We start from the raw sequence: 18,371 nt of genomic DNA, 5'->3' as shown, positions 1-18,371 counted from the left end.
AAAGAGCATAGTTTCAATCCCTCTACTTCATCCTCTCCTTCAGCCAATTGGAGGTCGCCTTCAACTATTTCCATCGTTGGGAACTCATCACCTCTGATATCTGGGTTCTATAAATCAATCGGTAGGATTATTCTCTACATTTCATCTCCACTCTTCCAGGTCATCCTCCAAGAGAGTCTGCTTCCAACACTCATCAATCCTCTCTTCTTCAGGAGATTCAGTCCCTTCTTCTCCTCAATGCAATAGAAGAAGTCTCTGTAGATCAGAAGAACCAGGGATTTTACTCCCGCTATTTTCTAGTAGCGAAGAAGACAAGAGGTCTCCGTCCGATTTTAGATCTCGGAGCCCTCAATAAGTTTTTGGTCAAAGAGAAGTTTTGCATGCTCTCTCTAGCCACACTATATCCTCTCCTGACTCAAAACAATTGGCTATGCTATCTGTATCTCAAGGAAGCCTACACTCGTATCCCAATTCACTTGGCTTCCAGAAAATTCCTCAGATTTTGAGTGGCACATCACCACTACCAGTACAAGGTCCTTCCATTCGGCCTGGCATCTTCTCCCAGAGTCTTCACCAAGTGCCTGGTTGTGGTGGCAGTGGCTTTGAGGTCTCACGATCTTCAAGTTTTCACCTATCTGGATGATTGACTCATAAAAGACTCTTCCTGTCAAGATGTCGTACTTGTGACGAAACGCATCATCTTTTTTCTTCAGAACTTGGGTTTCAAAATAAACTTTCCCAAGTCGCAGCTTTGTCCGTCTTAAAGATTTCAGTTCATTGGGACTCTCTCAACACCACTCAGTTGAGAGTATTCCTTCTGCAGGATCGTCAGAACATTTTACTTCAACTCTATCATCAGGTGGACCAGCTCCAGTTCATTTCAGCCAGAGGAATGATGGTTCTTCTGGATCACATGGCTTCCATTGTCCACATGACTCCTTTGATGAGGCTCCATCTCAGAATGCCTCAATGGACTCTAGCACACAGTGGTCTCAGGCGACCGATCCTCTCTCACAGCACATTTTTGTGGCATCGTCTCTTCGATGGTCGCTTCAGTGGTGGATGATATCTTCCAATCTCTCCAGAGATCTCTTTTTTCATCTACCTCCTCATAAAAAAGTATTGACCACCGATGCATCAACGTATGCCTGGGGAGAACATCTTGGTTATTGGTCCGCCAAAAAATAGGAGTTCCATATCAATCTTCTGAAACTCAGAGTGATTTATTATGCTCTCAAAGCTTTCCAGCATCTCATAAACAATCAAGTCCTCCTGCTTCGCATGGACAATCAAGTAGCGATGTACTATGTAAACAAGCAAGGAGGCCCAGGATCTCTCCTTCTTTGCTAGGAAACTCAAAAGATTTGGCTGTGGGCGACTGCTCAGAACATCTATCTCAGAGCAGTTTACGTTCAGGGGAAACAGAATTACTTAGCAGAAAAGCTCAGCAGAATTCTTTAGCCTCACAAATGGACGTTCAACTCTGCAGCTTTCTTTCCCATCTTTCCTCAATGGGGCATTCCTCAAATGGACTTGTTTGCATCTCTCCTCAACAACAAGTTGCCCCAGTTCTGTTCCAGACTTTACTCACCTCACCACCTGGAGGCGGATGCATTTCTACTGGATTGGACACGCAAATTTCTCGATGCGTTTCCACCTACGCCTCTGATTCTAAAGACTTGTTAAAGTCAAGCAGGAGGCCACCACCATGAATCTCGTAGCTCCTCGATGGCCCAGGCAGCCTTGGTTATCCCTTCTACTTCAACTCAGTTCCAGGGAGCCAATGCCTCTGCCGATATTTCCAGGACGTTGGAGTCGGAGTCAAGGAGTTGGAGACAATTTTTTGGTACCTGGAGTTGGAGTCGTGGGTACCAGAAATTGAGGAGTCTGAGTTGAAGGATTTATCTACCGACTCCACAGCCCTGGTTTTATCTATATGTTTTGAAATCAAGGCTGTGGAGTCGACTCAGACTCCTCAGTTTCTGGTACCCACGACTCCGAAGCCAGGTACCCAAAATTGTTTTTGACTCTACAGCCCTGATTTTATCTATATGGTTTGAAATCAGGGCTGTGGAGTTGGAGTCGGAGACAATTTTGGGTACCTGGAGTCGGTGTCGTGGGTACCAGAAATTGAGGAGTCGGAGTCAAAGGATTTATCTACCGACTCCACAGCCCTGTATATTGCCATCTTTTTTTACACAATCAAGGTGCACTTCTACATCCCAACCTTCAGTCGTTACACCTGACAGCTTGGTATCTTTCGGGCTGAATCCAACTGATTTTCACCTTTCTCAGCCTGTTTGACTTATTCTATAAGCCTCCAGGAAACTTGCCACTCAGCAATGCTATCAGCAGAAGTGGACTCGTTTCTCTATCTGCTGTCTTTCATCTTTATGATTCAAAATCCATCTGTTTCACTTATCTTGGATTATCTTCTTCATTTGTCTGATTCAGGACTCAAGTCTATCTATTAGATTCCATCTCAGCGCTATCACAGCTTTTCATCAACTAGTTGAGGGTAAACCTATCACTGCTCACCCTCTAGTGTCTAGGTTCATGAAGAGTCTTTTCAATGTTAAACCACCTCTCAAGCCTCCTCCAGTAGTCTGGGACCTCAATGTGGTGCTTGCCAAATTGATGAAGCCTCCATTTGAACCAATGTCTAAGGCTCATCTCAAGTATTTTATCTGGAAAGTTATTTTTCTCATTTCACTCGCTTCTGCCAGAAGAGTAAATGGACTTCAAGCGTTAGTCTTCCGGCATGGCTCTTGAGTGCTCAGCCTTTATAAGGCACAGTTATTCAGAAGTCCTGGGTGGAGCCTGAGCAGGCTCCCATTTCAGTGGTCCTGGCTTTTCTTCAGGCAAGCTTAGATAAGGGTTTAGCAGTGGCCTCCCTTAAAGTTCCGGTAACAGGTTTTTTGTGCTTCAGGGCACGCAGGGGTTCTAGTTCGCTTCCTGCTCATCTGGATGTGACCAGGTTTCTGAAAGGGGCACTTCATTTGCGGCCTCCCTTGCGTCATCCTTTCCCTTAATGGAATCTTACCCATCGTTCTACAGGGCCTTATGGAAGCCCCATTCAAGCCACTGAAGGCTGCTACTCTTTTGGATCTGACGCTCAGACTGTCTTTCTGGTCACCTTTGTCTCGGCATGGCTTATTTCAGAGCTTCAAGCTCTTTTGTACAGAGACCTTCTCTGTATTACAGACACCGGTGGTTTTCTCCATACTGTACCTTCCTTTCTACTTACGGTAGTTTCTTCTTTCCATGTCACCCAGGAGGTTAGTTTGCCTGCGTTTCATTCCACAGGCTCGGAGCGAAGGGATCAGATCTTGTGCAAGTTGGACATTAAGGTCTTGCTCCACTTTTGGAGAGGACTAATGATTTCCAGCTATCTGATCTCCTTTGTCCTGACTGCTCTGCCTCAGCATAGTCGGCCGTCATCTATGGCCTTGATCACCCAATGGATTCATATGGCCATTTCCATGGCTTATGTCACCGGTGACAAGCTGCCGCTGGTTCCCTTCAGGCCCACGCCACTAAAAGTTACTGCTTCATGGGATGGAGTTTTGTGCATTTTCTCCAGATGAAAATTGCAGGGTGGCTTCTTGGTCCTCTCCTTACCTTTTACCCATTTTTTTTCCAGATGGATATGGTGGCTCACTCTGATGCTGCTTTTGGGACCTCTGTGTTCTGGGTAGGCTCTTCTGTCCCTCCCTAGATACTGCCAATGCTTTGGTACATCACCTAGTGTACTGTATCTGGAAGGGCTGTAACAGAATGGAAGATTAGGTTTTCACCTTCAACAATCTTCTTTCTGTTTGTCCCGAGAGGATTCAGTACAACTCGCCCTCTCACTTGTTCTGAATCGCCTGCTTCTGCCTCGCTTATTCTCCTTCCAGGCTTCAGGATCTTCTTGCCAGTTAACGGATCCTGTGGGAAGTTTTCCAATTTTGTGAGTATGCATTACTGAAGGCTGTCTCATGTGGGTGTTCGTTGCACACAGCAGGTTAGTTCAATATTGTTCCTCAATGTTTTTTCTGTGTTGCCGTTGTACCTGTTTATTGCTTGTTTTCATGTTTTGCAGAGCAGACTAGTTTACAAATTTATTGCTGGGGAACTTCCCAAGTACCCCCTACCTTGTCATGGATTTGTTCAGATATGTTGCTTGGCTTTGGGACTGAACTACAGGGAGATCTAACTCTTGGGTGGGAGAAACATGTGCTCAGAAAAGTGTTTGGATTTCTGCAACTCCCAGTTTGCGAGAAGGGATTGAACACCTAGCTTAATGAATCCTCCAGGGACTAACAGAAAGAAGATTATCGAAGGTGAAAACCTAATCTTACATTCTTTATACATATAAGTGTCAAAATATAAGTGAAAGACTTTATAAGCTTACTCCCAAAATGCAAAAGTTTTACACACATAAATAGCTTCCTTAATAATGGTGGTCTGTTGAATTTTTTTGATGGTATGTTGTGTTCATTTGTACAAGTATCTGAGTGGCAGCCACATCCATTTGTATGCTTGACTTACGTTGGCAACGTCTGATAAATATTTGTATTAAATCATCCATTATAGCTTTCATTATGCCGAACCTGTTTTGTTTTAAATGGCCAGGGTTCAGTGGTTTGACCATTATTTGAAAAGACCTTGATAAGTGTGGCAGTGGTGGTAATACCTCAGGAGGCCCAACTTTAAATAAGATACTCGTATAGGCAGCAGAGTGGGATGGCCCAACCAATGTTTTGCTGAACATAACATCAACAACTAGAGGGCTTGGGTATGGACTCTAAAATTGGTTTACTTGGGCCCTTCAACTAAAAAGGTATCTTGTTGCCCATTGGTACACACATTTAGAATTGGATTTTTGTTTGATACCTAAGCATGCAACCATATCATAAATCGGAGTGTCCAGTTTATTATGTTTGTTTAAATTTGTGGTATATTGAGCTATCTCAGTGTCCTTGAGAGAGACTTGAGATGCTTTCTAGTTGTCTGTTTCAGAGCTGAGGAATAGTGAAGAGTTGCTTGAGGCTGCTTTGGCTCTTGGATGCCATTCCAGCTCAAGTTTTGATTTTTTTTTCCTTTGTTTTTGTTGTCATCTTGGTCTCTATGTCAGAACTTTGTTAGAACAATCGAGTCCTGTTCTCCCCTTTTCCTCTAAATTTTTGGCTGGACAAAGGACTTGCAGTTTTCCCAAGCTATAGGGGTCTGAGATCCATGGAAAGGCATATTTAACTACTATTTACTTTTGTAAAGGGGGGGGAAGAGAGAAGGACATGGAAGGGCTTAACACAGTGGTTAACTAATTTAGATCATGGTGAGCTGTTGTACCAAAGAGACAGAATTTGGCAGAAATTAAACAACAAAGTAGTGATCACAACTGGCTGCATGATGCCGAATGAAAAGGAAAGTTCTTTCTGTTTTTAGATCCGAGTTTGGACACTGGATCTGGACAGGACACATGTGGAGAAACCTCTTCAGAGAGTTACAGTTCCCCGTCTAGTCCACGACATAATGGGAGGGAAAGCTTTGAAAGTGAAGAAGAAAAAGACAGAGGTTGGCTTTGTAGCGCGCGCTTCTGTTTATATGAGCGCGTGCGCATATCCTTATTTGCCATGATCAGTTTATCAGTTTGTAGAGGTTTGGGAAGAAGAGCCTTCAGTGAGTTTTATCGCCTTTAGTGGAATATTGTGGTACTAGAGTGATTTGCTTTTGCTGTGAAGATTCTTTAATTTATTTTTTCTCATTAAAGTTTAGCAAGTCAGACTTTTCCATGTAGTCATGGTAGCCTTGTACAAATTCATCATTCAGAATCTGACTTCTAATGCAGGTTAGTTATCCAGATATTTTTACTTTTTTAAAAAAAATAGCGTTTGTAGCCATTAGTTATACAATTATTTGGGTTTGATTTACTTGTTTTAATTTAACTCATACCCAGGCTTATTTAACATATAACAAAATTAATTTCTGTTACATAAACATAGTCTACACCAGGGGTGTCAAAGTCCCTCCTCGAGGGCCGCAATCCAGTCGGGTTTTCAGGATTTCCCCAATGAATATGCATGAGATCTATTTGCATTCACTGCTTTCATTGTATGCTAATAGATCTCATGCATATTTATTGGGGAAATCCTGAAAACCTGACTGGATTGCAGCCCTCGAGGGGGAACTTTGACACCCCTGGTTTACACTATAGGTGAATACCCTCTGGTTGTGAGCTGTTGCAGAAGGTTGTCAATCATATCTTTCTTCTCCTTCACCAGTGAAGTATAATGCCTTCATTTTTGGTTCATTCTATGGCAAGTGGTCTGGGGCACCCTGCCTCACCATCACAGATTTTGATGAAACTTTGTGTATTGAATCTTACATTACCTAACTGAACTTTGGTAGAGTTTAAGATCTATCAGTGGAGATATAGCTCTTTGTATCTAATATAATAAAATGCTAGGCCGCACATGCGCACTAAAAAAACGTGTTCCCTGATCTGTCGCGAAAAGACGAGTGCGCATGCGCAGTTTTCACGCATCGGGCTTACCACCGCTGCAGCCAGCTGAGGTCTATGATGCAGCTCAGCCTCTTCAGACAACGCCGCTCCTCCTCTTCGGGCAGCAGGCTCCTCTCCTCTCAGCGCAGCCGCTCGGAGGCCGCCGGGACAGAGCTGCGGCGCCGATCGCCTCCACCAGTCGGGCAGCCAGCCGCCGATCTTCAGCGGGCGGGGTATCGGAGGAGAGGGATCGCGGCTGCTCAGCAACTTTCCGCCCACCCGGTGGCGATTCCATTAGCGTGTGCAACAGTCTTCACACGCTCATTCGGGCCCTTCTCCTGCCCTGATTTGCTCAGCCGCGTCTCTGATGATGTCATCAGAGACGCGGCAGAGCAAATCAGGGCAGGAGAAGGACCCGAAGCAGTGTGTGGAGACTGCTGCACACACGCTGCTGGAATCACCACGTTTGTAGTTGGGCCCACGGGAAGGAAAAGTGGGGTAGAGGAAACGCTAATGCTGCTGCACAGGGAACTGCTGTGGGGGGAGGGAAATGGAGGGGGAGGCAATGCTGCTTTGGACAGACAGACAGGGAGGAAAGGAGACAGAAAGAAAAGAAGAAAGACACAGGGGCAGGGAGATACATAGAAAGACAGAGAGACAAAGGGGACCAGGGACAGAGACAGAAATAAAGACAGCGGGAGTCGGGGGGGGGGGGGTGCGGGATGTGGCAGAGGGAACTTTTCCAATGGGTGCAACTGGGCGGCTAACGGGAACCTATGATCAGGGGCAGAGCAAGGTAAGTGTATCATAGGGATAAGAAGGAGGAGGGGGGAGAAAAAGGAAGGGATTCCTACTGCTGGATAGGGGGAGAAGGAAAGAGGTGCTGATGGACAGGGGGGGGTGACGAAAAAGGAACAGAGGCCTAATGTTGGACAGGGGGAGAAGGAAAGAGGTGCTGCTGGACAGGGGGGAGGTAAAACAAAGGGAGAAGGCTGCTGCTGCATAAGGAGAGCTGTGAAGGGGTAGTGGTGGACACAGGGGAGGTAAAAAGAAGGGAGAATGGACAGGGGGAGCAGGCAAGGGGTGGTGGTGGACAGCCAAGGAAAAAGAAAGGCAGAAAGAAAAAAAAACGGCTAAGGAGAGAGAGAGAAAGAAATAAAGACAGACACACACACATATATTCTAGCACCCGTTAATGTAACGGGCTATAAGACTAGTGATACTATATCACAATCATGTACAATATCCCTGCAAAAATTTGCAACTGATTCAAAATATTTCCTTGGTTATATAAGCAAAACAAATGAAACTTGGCAATCTTATACAATATTTTATGATCTATTCAATGTATGTAAAAAGCCTCAAAGTGGGCTGAAAACATGAACGTGCTAAATTTCAAAATTTAGCTTTCTGTGGCTCCTGTAATAACCTATCCCCATAAAATTTTCTCTACTATTTTGAGACATGACTTTATTCTCAAATACATGATTTCAATTTTAAGCTAATCTCGTTACTTTACAATTATGATTTAAAAAAAAAAAAAAGGGTTATTTTCAACCAGCTTTTGCAAAAGTCACGTAGAAACATTTTTGAACTGGCTCTATTAGAAAATCATGTTTCAAACCCCCTGAAAAAGTTTTTTGCTTATCAATGCACGCAAACTGTGCCTGAAAAAAGTTTCTGTGGTAACGGCATAGATTAACATTCAAATGTAGTAGCTCTTTACAAGTTGTACTTGTTATATAAACGTTCTTTTGCATTTTTATAAGGAAAATATTTGATTGCATTGGCCCGTAGTGGCATTGCCACTACCAGTCCAAGAAATTTGAACTAGCAAACTCATCGCTGTAGAGCAGTGTTTCTCAACACAGTCCTGGAGTACCCCCATTCCAGTCAGGTTTTCAGGATATCCACAATGAATATGCATAAACTTGATTTGCATACACTGCCTCCATTATATGCAAATTTCTTTCATGCATATTCATTGTGGATATCCTGAAAACCTGACTGGCAAGGGGGTACTACAGGACTGAGTTGAGAAACACTGCTGTATAGGTCACAATACCAGCCACGGGTTCAGATTCCCAAGCCTACAGTCTTTCTTTGTTGAGGTTCCAAAACTTTTTTGTTGAGGTTCCAAAACCTTGAGTGAGTATCTGTCTAGTTCCCAAGCCAACGATTGGACAACTTAACCTAGGTTCCCAAGCCTAAAGTGAGTATCTTCTATTGGTTCCCAAGCCTAAGTTCTGACTGACTTTCATTCATTGCATTTTATTGAATTCAAGCTACATTTGCCAAAATAATTTCTGAAAATTGTTATTGTTGCCAAAATGATGTAACCAGTGGAGCAGAGAGAATGGAAATGGATGTTTCTCTGGCACATAGCAAATATCTTATCTTTCAGGCCAGTAAAATGAATTAGGGCCATGTGGGTGCATAAACTTTGTCAAGATGTCATTTTCTTCCATCGATACTTAAACAATGTTGCCAAACCACCATTTAACATAAATGCAAGCAATATAATAACAAGGGAGCAGTTGTGATATTCTTAAATCCAGCATTGTAGTTCCCTTATTAGACGCTCTGGCCATGAATTAGGTAGTGTCATTTGACACTTTGCTCAAAGGAACTGTGTTTGAGTCGAGTGGTACAAATTGATGATCTCAAGTTCTAGCTATTGTGCTACTATCTTGCCATCTTTCTTCTTGAAATTTCTTGTTTTCATCGATTTGCCATCCTTGTCCAATCCATCATCTTCTTCAAACTAGATTACTGCAACGCCATCTACTTAAATCCATCAAAAAAAAGTCTTCTAAGACTCTAGCTAATCCAGAATACTGCAGCCAAGCTGATCTTCTCAAAACGCAAATCTGACCATGCCTCCCCACTCCTTGCCAAACTTCACTGGCTCCTAATAATCCCCAGAATCCATTTCAAATATTCCTGCCTGGCTTTTAAGATCATTCATGGCATCCTCCCTCCTCTTATCCCACTGTCTTTCAACTCCTCCAGTCCCGACTCCTCCAGAACTTCCCAAAGGTATAAACTAGCCTTCCCCTCCCTACGCGGCATTCACTATGCAGGCAAACTGGGAAAATCCCTTCTCTTCAAAATCACAGGTCTTTGGAACGACCTCACCTCCCCATTGCGGAACCTGAGTTCCCTTCAGTTATTCCGCAAACAACTGAAAACCTGGCTTTTCAGCAAATTGTAACTCTATCCTTCACCCCCTTCCCCCCCCCCTTCTTCATATAAATTCATGTAATCCTTTTTTTTTTCTTCCTCTCTACCTACTATTTTAAGTTCTTGTAAACCATGTCGAGCTCCATACTCATGGAGATGATGCGGTATATAAACTTAAGGTTTAGATTAGATTAGATTAGATTTCTTCTTTGCAAACAATTATGTATTTAATTCCATATGTGTTCTTGTCACAGAAATTGAATAAGTCTTTTGGTGTAAAATATTTGGTCATTTGATGGTCTTTGAAAGCTAGCTCTAGCTGTTAATCTTTTCATCATTCCAATTCTGTCACAAGTTTATTTTCCATGGCTTGTACCAAAAAAAATTCCATTGCGCTTCAGTATTGAATTCACTTTTATGATTGCACAGGTTGACAAAATTTTTGTAGTTCTTGTATTGAGCATTTGAGCCATCAATAAAATAGTGGATTCTGTGAATCATCACCACCAAATTCAGTTTCTATTATGAATTAATTGATAACATAAATTCGTATAAATCTAAACAGGCAAGAATTAAAATATAGGCCTTGATGAAAAGGAATCATCTCAGTAATGTCTACCTAATGTCATACCAATATGCTAAACTCATGTGCTGCTTATTAAATCAAAAATGCTAAACCTGTATGCTGCTTGCTAAATTTATAGAATTGATGTCAGCTGTTGTCACTGTGAACCAAGAAAAAATACACCAAAATTTTTGTCATATCTTCCACAGAACTCTGCCAATTCTAATGAAATTTAGTGTGTCTTGCCCTGAATGAAGTTGATGTAAAATGTTTGTAAATATTTCCCACCACAACACTACCTTGTAAAAATGATTTGTGAACTGAATAAAAACAAATCAAAAGATTTTATGGTATATCATACAGAAAAATGTAAAGTCAGAAAGTAATGTTTCGATTAAGCAGATGTTTGAAGTGTGTTCCCTTTGCACAAAGGCACGCCCTCAGTCTTGGCTTCCATTGATCTATGGACTTGTCAAAAGACGCTCTGCTTCAGCTCAGCCCAAACAGAGATGAGGCGCTGTTTAAGGTCTTAGACATAAGATATCGCTGTCTAGTAGACAAATTCCTGTATCAGCCCCCAGAATCCAGTAGTCAGCTGGGTTTAGGTCTGGTGAATATGCAGGCCAAAGGGCTGGACCAATGAAGTCTGGGGTTTTCTGATGTAGCAGTTCTAGTGTCCTTTGCCAGATGTGCTGTGGCATAGTCTTCTTGGAATATAAAGTTGTCTCTGATATGTGATGGATCGCTGGCAACAGCTTCTGCATCAAGAGGATAATCTGATTGTATGCGCTTTTGATCTTAACCCCAGAATCAATGAAGAACAGATCTGAGTTTTGAGATTGCAACCGAGACCATGACTGGCTGAAGGTTCAGGCAGGTTCATAGTAGGCATTTGGCATTAATCTCATGCTTCAGTGTTGTTGAAGGCATGTATAGGCGATCATTCTGTGCGTTCATCGATGGAGCTACTGTAAATATCTTTTCGTCTGTAAACCAGATGAAGCTGGTGCTGTGCTTCAGGTATTTGATCAAAAACTGCTTGCATGTGTTTGCAAAGGTAGAAAGAAGAAGAAACGAGAGATGGCATGGTTAAAAGGTGAAGTGAAAGAGGCTATTGGAGCCAAAAAAACATCCTTTAAAGAATGGAAAATGGATCCGAATGAAGAAAATAAGAGGCACAAACACTAGCAAGTTAGATGCAAAGCATTGATGAAGAAAGCTAAGAGAGAATATGAAAAGAAACTTGCCAAAGAGGCAAAAACTCAATTTTTATTTATTTATTCGATTTTTTTAGCCCGTCCTCCCAAAAGAGCCCAGAACGGGTTACAATGAATATATTGGTGCATTAAAATTATAAGTAAGATAGGTACTTAGAAATTCCCTTACTGTCCCGAAGGCTCACAATCTAACTAAAGTACCAGGAAAAATGACAATTAGAAGAGTAATAAAGAAAGAAAAATAGAGATAGAGGAGAAAAATAGAGAAAATAAACATTCTAATAAGATTACAATGATCTAAAGGAATTTTAAAGGTTAAAAAGAGGGGAGATAGGAATAGATGCAGAGAGAGAACCATTGAAGCAATAGAATTCTGGGGAAATTTAAATGAAATTTGAATGATAAAACAAAACAAGTGGCAAAACAATGAGTGAGATTAAAAAAATATATCATAAACTAAAAAGAAGTGAAAATAAAATCAAAACAGTCAAAACTGAAGTCCAGCTTGAACGGGCCCCCGAGCCAACCGTTGGTCCGATGGCCGGACTGCAGCCCTCCTCCGTCGGCTCTCCCCTGCTGGAATGGGGGAGGAGCAGAGACAGTGTTGGGTAATAACGATTGAGTCAGTAGTCTGAACACTACAAATTCAAAGTATGGTCTAATTGTTCGTAGTTTCCATAGGGTGAAATAACTTTTTCATACCACTGCATCTATCTGAGCTTTCATGGTGAGATGCTGGTCAAGAATGACTCCTAATATTTTAATTGTTGAATGAATTACATATGATGTTGAGTTTATACTGATGGAGGGTTCATGGGAAATTTTGCTAGGTGACACCAGGAAAAACTTTGTTTTATCAGAGTTAAATTTAATTTTAAATTGCTGCATCCATAAATTCATCTGTTTCAATACAGTCTCAATTTTGGCAGTAATCTGGGATAAAACTGAATCGCAGTGTATGCCCTCTGATTGCAGTTTTCTTTCAAATGAGACTCGACTCATGCGCATTTACAGACTGGCACAAAACCTGTCGTTTTACTCAGGTTTTTTTTGTGAAGACTCAGTTTTTCTGCAGTATCTTTTCTTGGTTTGGTGAAATGTAATAGGAGCATCGGCGTTTGGTTCATCTGGTTTAGCTGGAGAACTGTGGGGACACTGAAGGGTTTTTGTTCTAGTCAGTATCTAACGGTGTCTCTGTGTCCAATCCAGACAATTAATTTGTCTTTTCCAGATGAGAATGGAGTTGTGTTTATAGTTCTTAAGTTCTTAGTTAGTTCCTGCATGGCTTTTCGTCAAACTGATTGTAGATGGGACTGCACAGCCCACTTGTACTACTGCCAAAAGTCAATGTGCTCTCAATCTGTGCCGGTCTGTAGGGACTGCAAAATCTGAGAATTAAATAATCCCTCCGCCCTGACAGATACCTTCGTCCTTTTGGGGGAAAGGAAGAGGTGAGATGGAGCCCTCAGAAGTCACTTTAGCCCACTTTTGCGCTTCGCAGCTCCTCTCATAAGAAGCAGAAAACTTGTGAGGGAATCCATGGAACCATTGGATGATCAAGAAGCAAAATGGGGGGTGCTCAGGGAGGATAAGGCCATAGCAGAGAGACTGAATGAATTCTTTGCTTCTGTCTTTACGGACAAAAATGTGAGGGATGAACCGGAAATGGTTTTCAAGGGTGATGATATGGAGGAACTGAAAGAAATCTCAGTGCATCTGGAAGATGTACTGAGCCAAATCGACAAGTTAAAAAGCGATAAATTGCCTGGACCGGATGGTATACATTCCAGGGTACTAAAAGAACTCAAACATGAAATTGTTGACCTGCTGTTAGTGATCTGTAAAATGTCGCTAAAATCGTCTGTAGTACCTAAAGATTGGAGGGTGGCCAATGTTACGCTGATTTTTAAAAAGGGTTCTAGGGGAGATCTGGGAAATTACAGACCAGTAAGCCTGACTTCAATGCTGGGCAAAATGGTGGAAACTATTATAAAAAATAAAATTGTGGAACACGTAAACAAACATGATTTAATGAGATAGTCGGCATGGGTTCAGCAAGGGACATCTTGCCTCACCAATTTGCTTGACTTGAATAAACATGTGGATAAAGATGAGCTGGTTGATGTAGTGTGTCTAGATTTTCAGAAAGCTTTTAACAAAGTTCCTCATGATGGCTCCTGAGAAAATTGGAATCATGGGATAGGTGGCAAAGTTCAGTTGTGGATTAAGAATTGGTTATCGGACAGAAAACAGAGGGTAGGTTTAAATGGTCATTTTTCCCAATGGAGAAAAGTGGACAATGGAGTGCCGTAGGGATCTGTACTAGGACCGGTACTATTTAACTTATTTGTAAATGATCTGGAAATTGGAACGACGAGTGAGGTGATTAAATTTGCAGATGACAATAAAGTGTTCAAAGTTGTTAAAACACAGGCAGATTGTGAAAAATTGCAGGCGGCCCACAGTCTGTACTAGTGCTGACCGCCCTTTGCAGCGTCCTCCGGCTTCCCCCCCTCCCCCAGTCTCCTGCTCTTACCTTCAGATAATTACCGCTGCCTACAGAGAGGATTGCCAGTGCTGTAGCGATCCTTGCAGGCTGCCGTCATCCTCAGCAGCACGTTCCCTCTGCCGTGGTCCTGCCCCTTATGTCAGAGGAGGGGCGGGACCACAGCAGAGGGAATGTGCTGCGGAGGCTGATGGCAGCCTGCAAGGAACGCTACAGCACCGGCGATCCTCTCTGCAGGCTGTGGTAATTAGCTAAAACTAAGACCGGTAGGCCAGGGAGGAAGCTGGAGGATGCTGCAAAGAAGGGGGGAACATGCAAAGAAGGGGGAAACATGCAGGCCTTCGGTGGGGGGAGATTTATAAACTCAAGGCCGTTTTTGTTCTTTGGGAACTCTTTCAACAATCGTCGACTGCAGTAACCTTTTAGCAGTACCAAGTTCTTTATCAGAATTTGTTCTTCTGTGAAAACAATTTTGATACAGAGAATGTTTACAAACTATCATCTGCTTCTGCGCATATGCCATAGCAAAAATTCATTTTTACAAGGTAGTGTTGTGGTGCAGTAGGAAATATTTACATTTTATATCAACTTCATTTAGGACACAGTGCACTAAATTTTTAATAAGAATTAACAGAGTTCTGTGGAAGATACAATAAACATTTTGGTGTTGGTTTTTTCTTTGGTTCACAGTATATATAGCAAATATATATAGTGTTATACATTTATATAGTTTCAAGTTTATTAAAAATTTGATTAATCGCTTATTCAAAATTCTAAGCGATGTACAAAAATTAAAATTACAGGTTTCAGGGAGACAGAATAAACAATTTGGACTAACCAGACAGAGCATACCAAATAAAAGGGGGGAAAAAAGGGGAAAGAACTACAATTGTTGATAGTAAATAAGACAAATAAGGAAAAAACAACAGGGAGGTTTAAAGCGGAAGTCTTGAAATAAGTCAGAAAATAAAAATTCGTTAAAGGATCCTAATCTAGCTTACTAACAGTCAAATGCATCTTTAAAAAAAAGCATTTTACCTTGCTCTTGAATCTGTCAAGAAGGCGCTCTTCCCTTAAATAAATGGGCAGGGAATTCCAAGTTTGGGGCACTATGATAGAGAAAATAAATTGTCGACGTGTGTTAATGTTTTTGAGAGAGGGAACAATTAATAAATGTTGGTTGTTTGATCTAAGTATTCTTGCTGTGGTGTAAGGAATCAAGAGTCTATGAATGAAGGCAGGGGGTTTATAAAGGAGAGACTTGAGAGTTTGCTAACATATTTTATATGTTATGAGCAACTGGGAGCCAATGTGCTTTCTTAAGAGGGGCAACACATGGTTGAATTTCTTGGCTTTCATGATAAGTTTAATTGAGGCATTTTGAATAATTTGGAGACGTCTTATTTCCTTTTGGGCTATTCCAAGTTCAAGTTTCAAGTTTATTAACTTTTTAATATACCGACCATCAACAGGTATCTGGCCGGTTCACAGTAAAATGATAAAAAGAGAAAAAAGTCATAAATATAAAAAGCAGATGGGTGAACATCAAAAACATAACTTGACTAACATGAAAGTGAGGATAAGAGGGAAAGGAGGGGGAAAGTTACATGTTTTGGAGAAGAAAGGGAGAAAGTGGGAATGGGGAAAAAACATATTGGGTGGGGTCGCTTTTTTAAATAGGGCATTACAATAGTCGATTTTTTAAATCACCAGAGAGTGTATTAATGTGTTAAGTGACTTGGGACATAAGAATTTTGATACAGAACGAATTTTAAATCACCAGAGAGTGTATTAATGTGTTAAGTGACTTGGGACATAAGAATTTGATACAGAACGAGTCTGAAGAAAGTCAATTTGACAATGCTACTAATATGCTCAAAAGTCACCCCTAGAATCTTGTTATTGCTGGTTGTCTGGAGCGTGATAAGTTCCTGAGAAATTTTCTGAGGTAGCATTGTTGAATGACTCAGTCGAGGAACAATCAGTGAAATAGGATCTAAACCAAGAGAGGACCTGAAACGTGAAACCAATAGTCTCTAATCTATCCAAAAGAAGGTTATTGTTGTTTGTATCGAAGGCAAATTGAGAAATTAAAAGGACAGATTTATGGTGGTCCGGATAGTTGAGAATAGAGGTAGACATAAACATTGAAAGATACATTATAAGTCTATAATGCCTTGTTTTAACCCTTATTTTTTGGCATTATTTGCTGGCATTGAAAAAGAAAACCATCTCTTTCAAGGGGTTTGTAACATGCTCTTTCTAATAAAGTTGGTTTGAAAATTTTTCTAGGTGACACTTTTTTATTTTTTTTTTTTTTTGTAAAAGTTGGTTGAAAATACCCTATTTAAAAAAAAAAAAAATCATAAAATTTAAAGTGAAATTGTAAAGTAACGAGCTTAGTTGATAAGTTGAAATTGTATATTTTGAGAACAAAGTCATGTTACAAAATTATAGGGATGGTTTCATTATTACAGGAGCCACAGAAGGCTAAGCTTTGAAATTTTTTGGCACATCCATTTTTTGGCCTGCTTTGAGGCTTTTTGCATGTCAGTTTAAAAAAATGAAAATCTGCATTAGTTCCATTGAATAGATCGTAAAAGGTTATATAAGATCGCCAAGTTTCATTTGTTTTACTTATATAACCAAGGAAATATTTTGACTCTGTTGCAAACATTTTGCAGGGATAATGTAAATGGTCGCAGTATGGTATTAAACAAAAAGCTATATTTCCACTGGCAAATCATAAACTTTGTCAAAGTTAGTTTGAGTCGTGTACGATTCAGCATGCAAAGTTTCATCAAAATCTGTGATGTTGAAATGGAGGGCACTTTTCTAAAATTAGACCACTTAACTCCTTCTGCAAGCAGACCGGAAAAGGTGTGTTCTGATCTGCTCAGTTTGGGTTATTTTAATCCATTTTGGGAGATTTCGGTATCTAGAGATCCCTAATTTGGAGCAGCTTTGATTGGGAGAGGACCCAGATTCCACATGGGTGGTCTTGCAGGCAACCCCCAGGTGTACCTGTTGAACCAGCTTGCTTGATGCCGTTTGGAAGTGTGGGGACCGTTCCCCTGGGAGCTAGCTCATCTTCTGATTTATCAGACTTGTACACAGGCTGTGAGCCCTCTTTGGGCTTCCGGAAGCTGGCTGCATTTTTCACTCCCCCCCCCCCCATTATGATGCAAGGATCTGTAGTGGTAGAGGTTTCATTTGGGTCTGGTCTGACTGGCAGCCCGAAGAGCTCCAGTTTTGGATCTATTTTGAAAAGATTGAGGCATAAAATCTTCCATCAGTCAGGCTGTAGGAAAGCTGACAAGTCAAGCACCAGCATAGAACAGTGAGTACAGCCCATTATTCCCTAAGGGGAAAATCAGGGAAGGGGGGGGGGCACGTGTCAAAAAGTTTGTTTTTTAAAGGTTTATGGAGGCAGAGTTATAGTCCCCCACCTCCAAAATCCATATCCCTGAGTTTTTTTTAAACTTCAGGGGAGTGTTTTTGGTGTGAATTCGCTGGTGGCAGCCATCTTGGATATTAAATTATCTCTTTTTCTAAAGCCTCCATCTGTCTGAAAACCCCTCAGTTGCGATAAAGACTCCTCAGGCTGTTCTACCCCATATATCAGTTTTGTGCTGGATTATTGGCTGAGGAGCGTCTATGTACCATATGCAGTGGGGCACGTGAAGGAGGGGTGGGAGCCTCAGGCTTAGCCTTCTCTTGAGTCCTGTAGGGCTGGGGACCCACAAGGGATCCGGATGGCAGTAAAGAGATCCCTGCTGAAGCCCCCAAATAGCGAGTCTGTGAAGTGCAAGTCCATAGAAGCAGTGGAGCTCATGAGAAGCCAGCCTGAGGTCCGTGGGTCTTCCTGTTAGGGGTTTACCCCAGATTTTGATAGGCTTTCCACAGGAGATTATTTGACGGGGCCAGGATGCTTTGCGCTTCCAGCAAGCACAGTGACCTTGGACCGCAGAGAGATTCTTCTCCAGGAGACTTCCCTGCTGCTAAGGAACCCAATGCCCAACCTGAATGACCAGTTGGACCAGGATTTGGGAGGATTGAAGATCGGATTCCATGTCTTTTCTGTCTCAGAGCACAGTTTCTTGCTTGGAGGACTCGGGTTCCCTTTCAGGAACTAGAGGTCAGGAGGCAATAGTCCCGCTTGACCAGGGAGATGATCCCTTGTTGCGGCAGCTTTTTAAGTCTGCTATCATGTCTCACATTATTACGGATGCGCTCAGGGAATTGAAGTTGGAACCACTCAGTGCACACTCATCAGTGGTAAAATGTTCAAACTTGGGGTCTCGCGTCAGCCCTGCTTCCAAGAAGACACAATGAAGCCAAGGCAGCAACCAAACTACTGCACTTTGGTGGAAGGCTGTTGGTGTTTGGAGTGCATGGGAGCAAAGTTCTTCA

At 41.8% G+C, this 18,371-nt stretch overlaps 1 protein-coding gene across 1 annotated transcript in view; it reads left to right on the top strand.

The window, feature by feature from the left end:
- Positions 1–18,371, top strand: part of ZCCHC2 (zinc finger CCHC-type containing 2) — a 192,666-nt gene that overhangs the window by 155,756 nt on the left and 18,539 nt on the right. The window contains exon 12 of the mRNA XM_033929327.1: positions 5,431–5,559. Coding sequence (XP_033785218.1) covers positions 5,431–5,559 — 129 coding nt within the window. The remainder of the gene's footprint in view (positions 1–5,430; positions 5,560–18,371) is intronic.

Source organism: Geotrypetes seraphini, chromosome 2 (genome assembly GCF_902459505.1).
Source record: "Geotrypetes seraphini chromosome 2, aGeoSer1.1, whole genome shotgun sequence".
NCBI classification, from domain to species: domain Eukaryota; kingdom Metazoa; phylum Chordata; class Amphibia; order Gymnophiona; family Dermophiidae; genus Geotrypetes; species Geotrypetes seraphini.
Note: the sequence above shows the minus strand (reverse complement) of the source record. Positions and strands in the feature narration are given on the sequence as shown.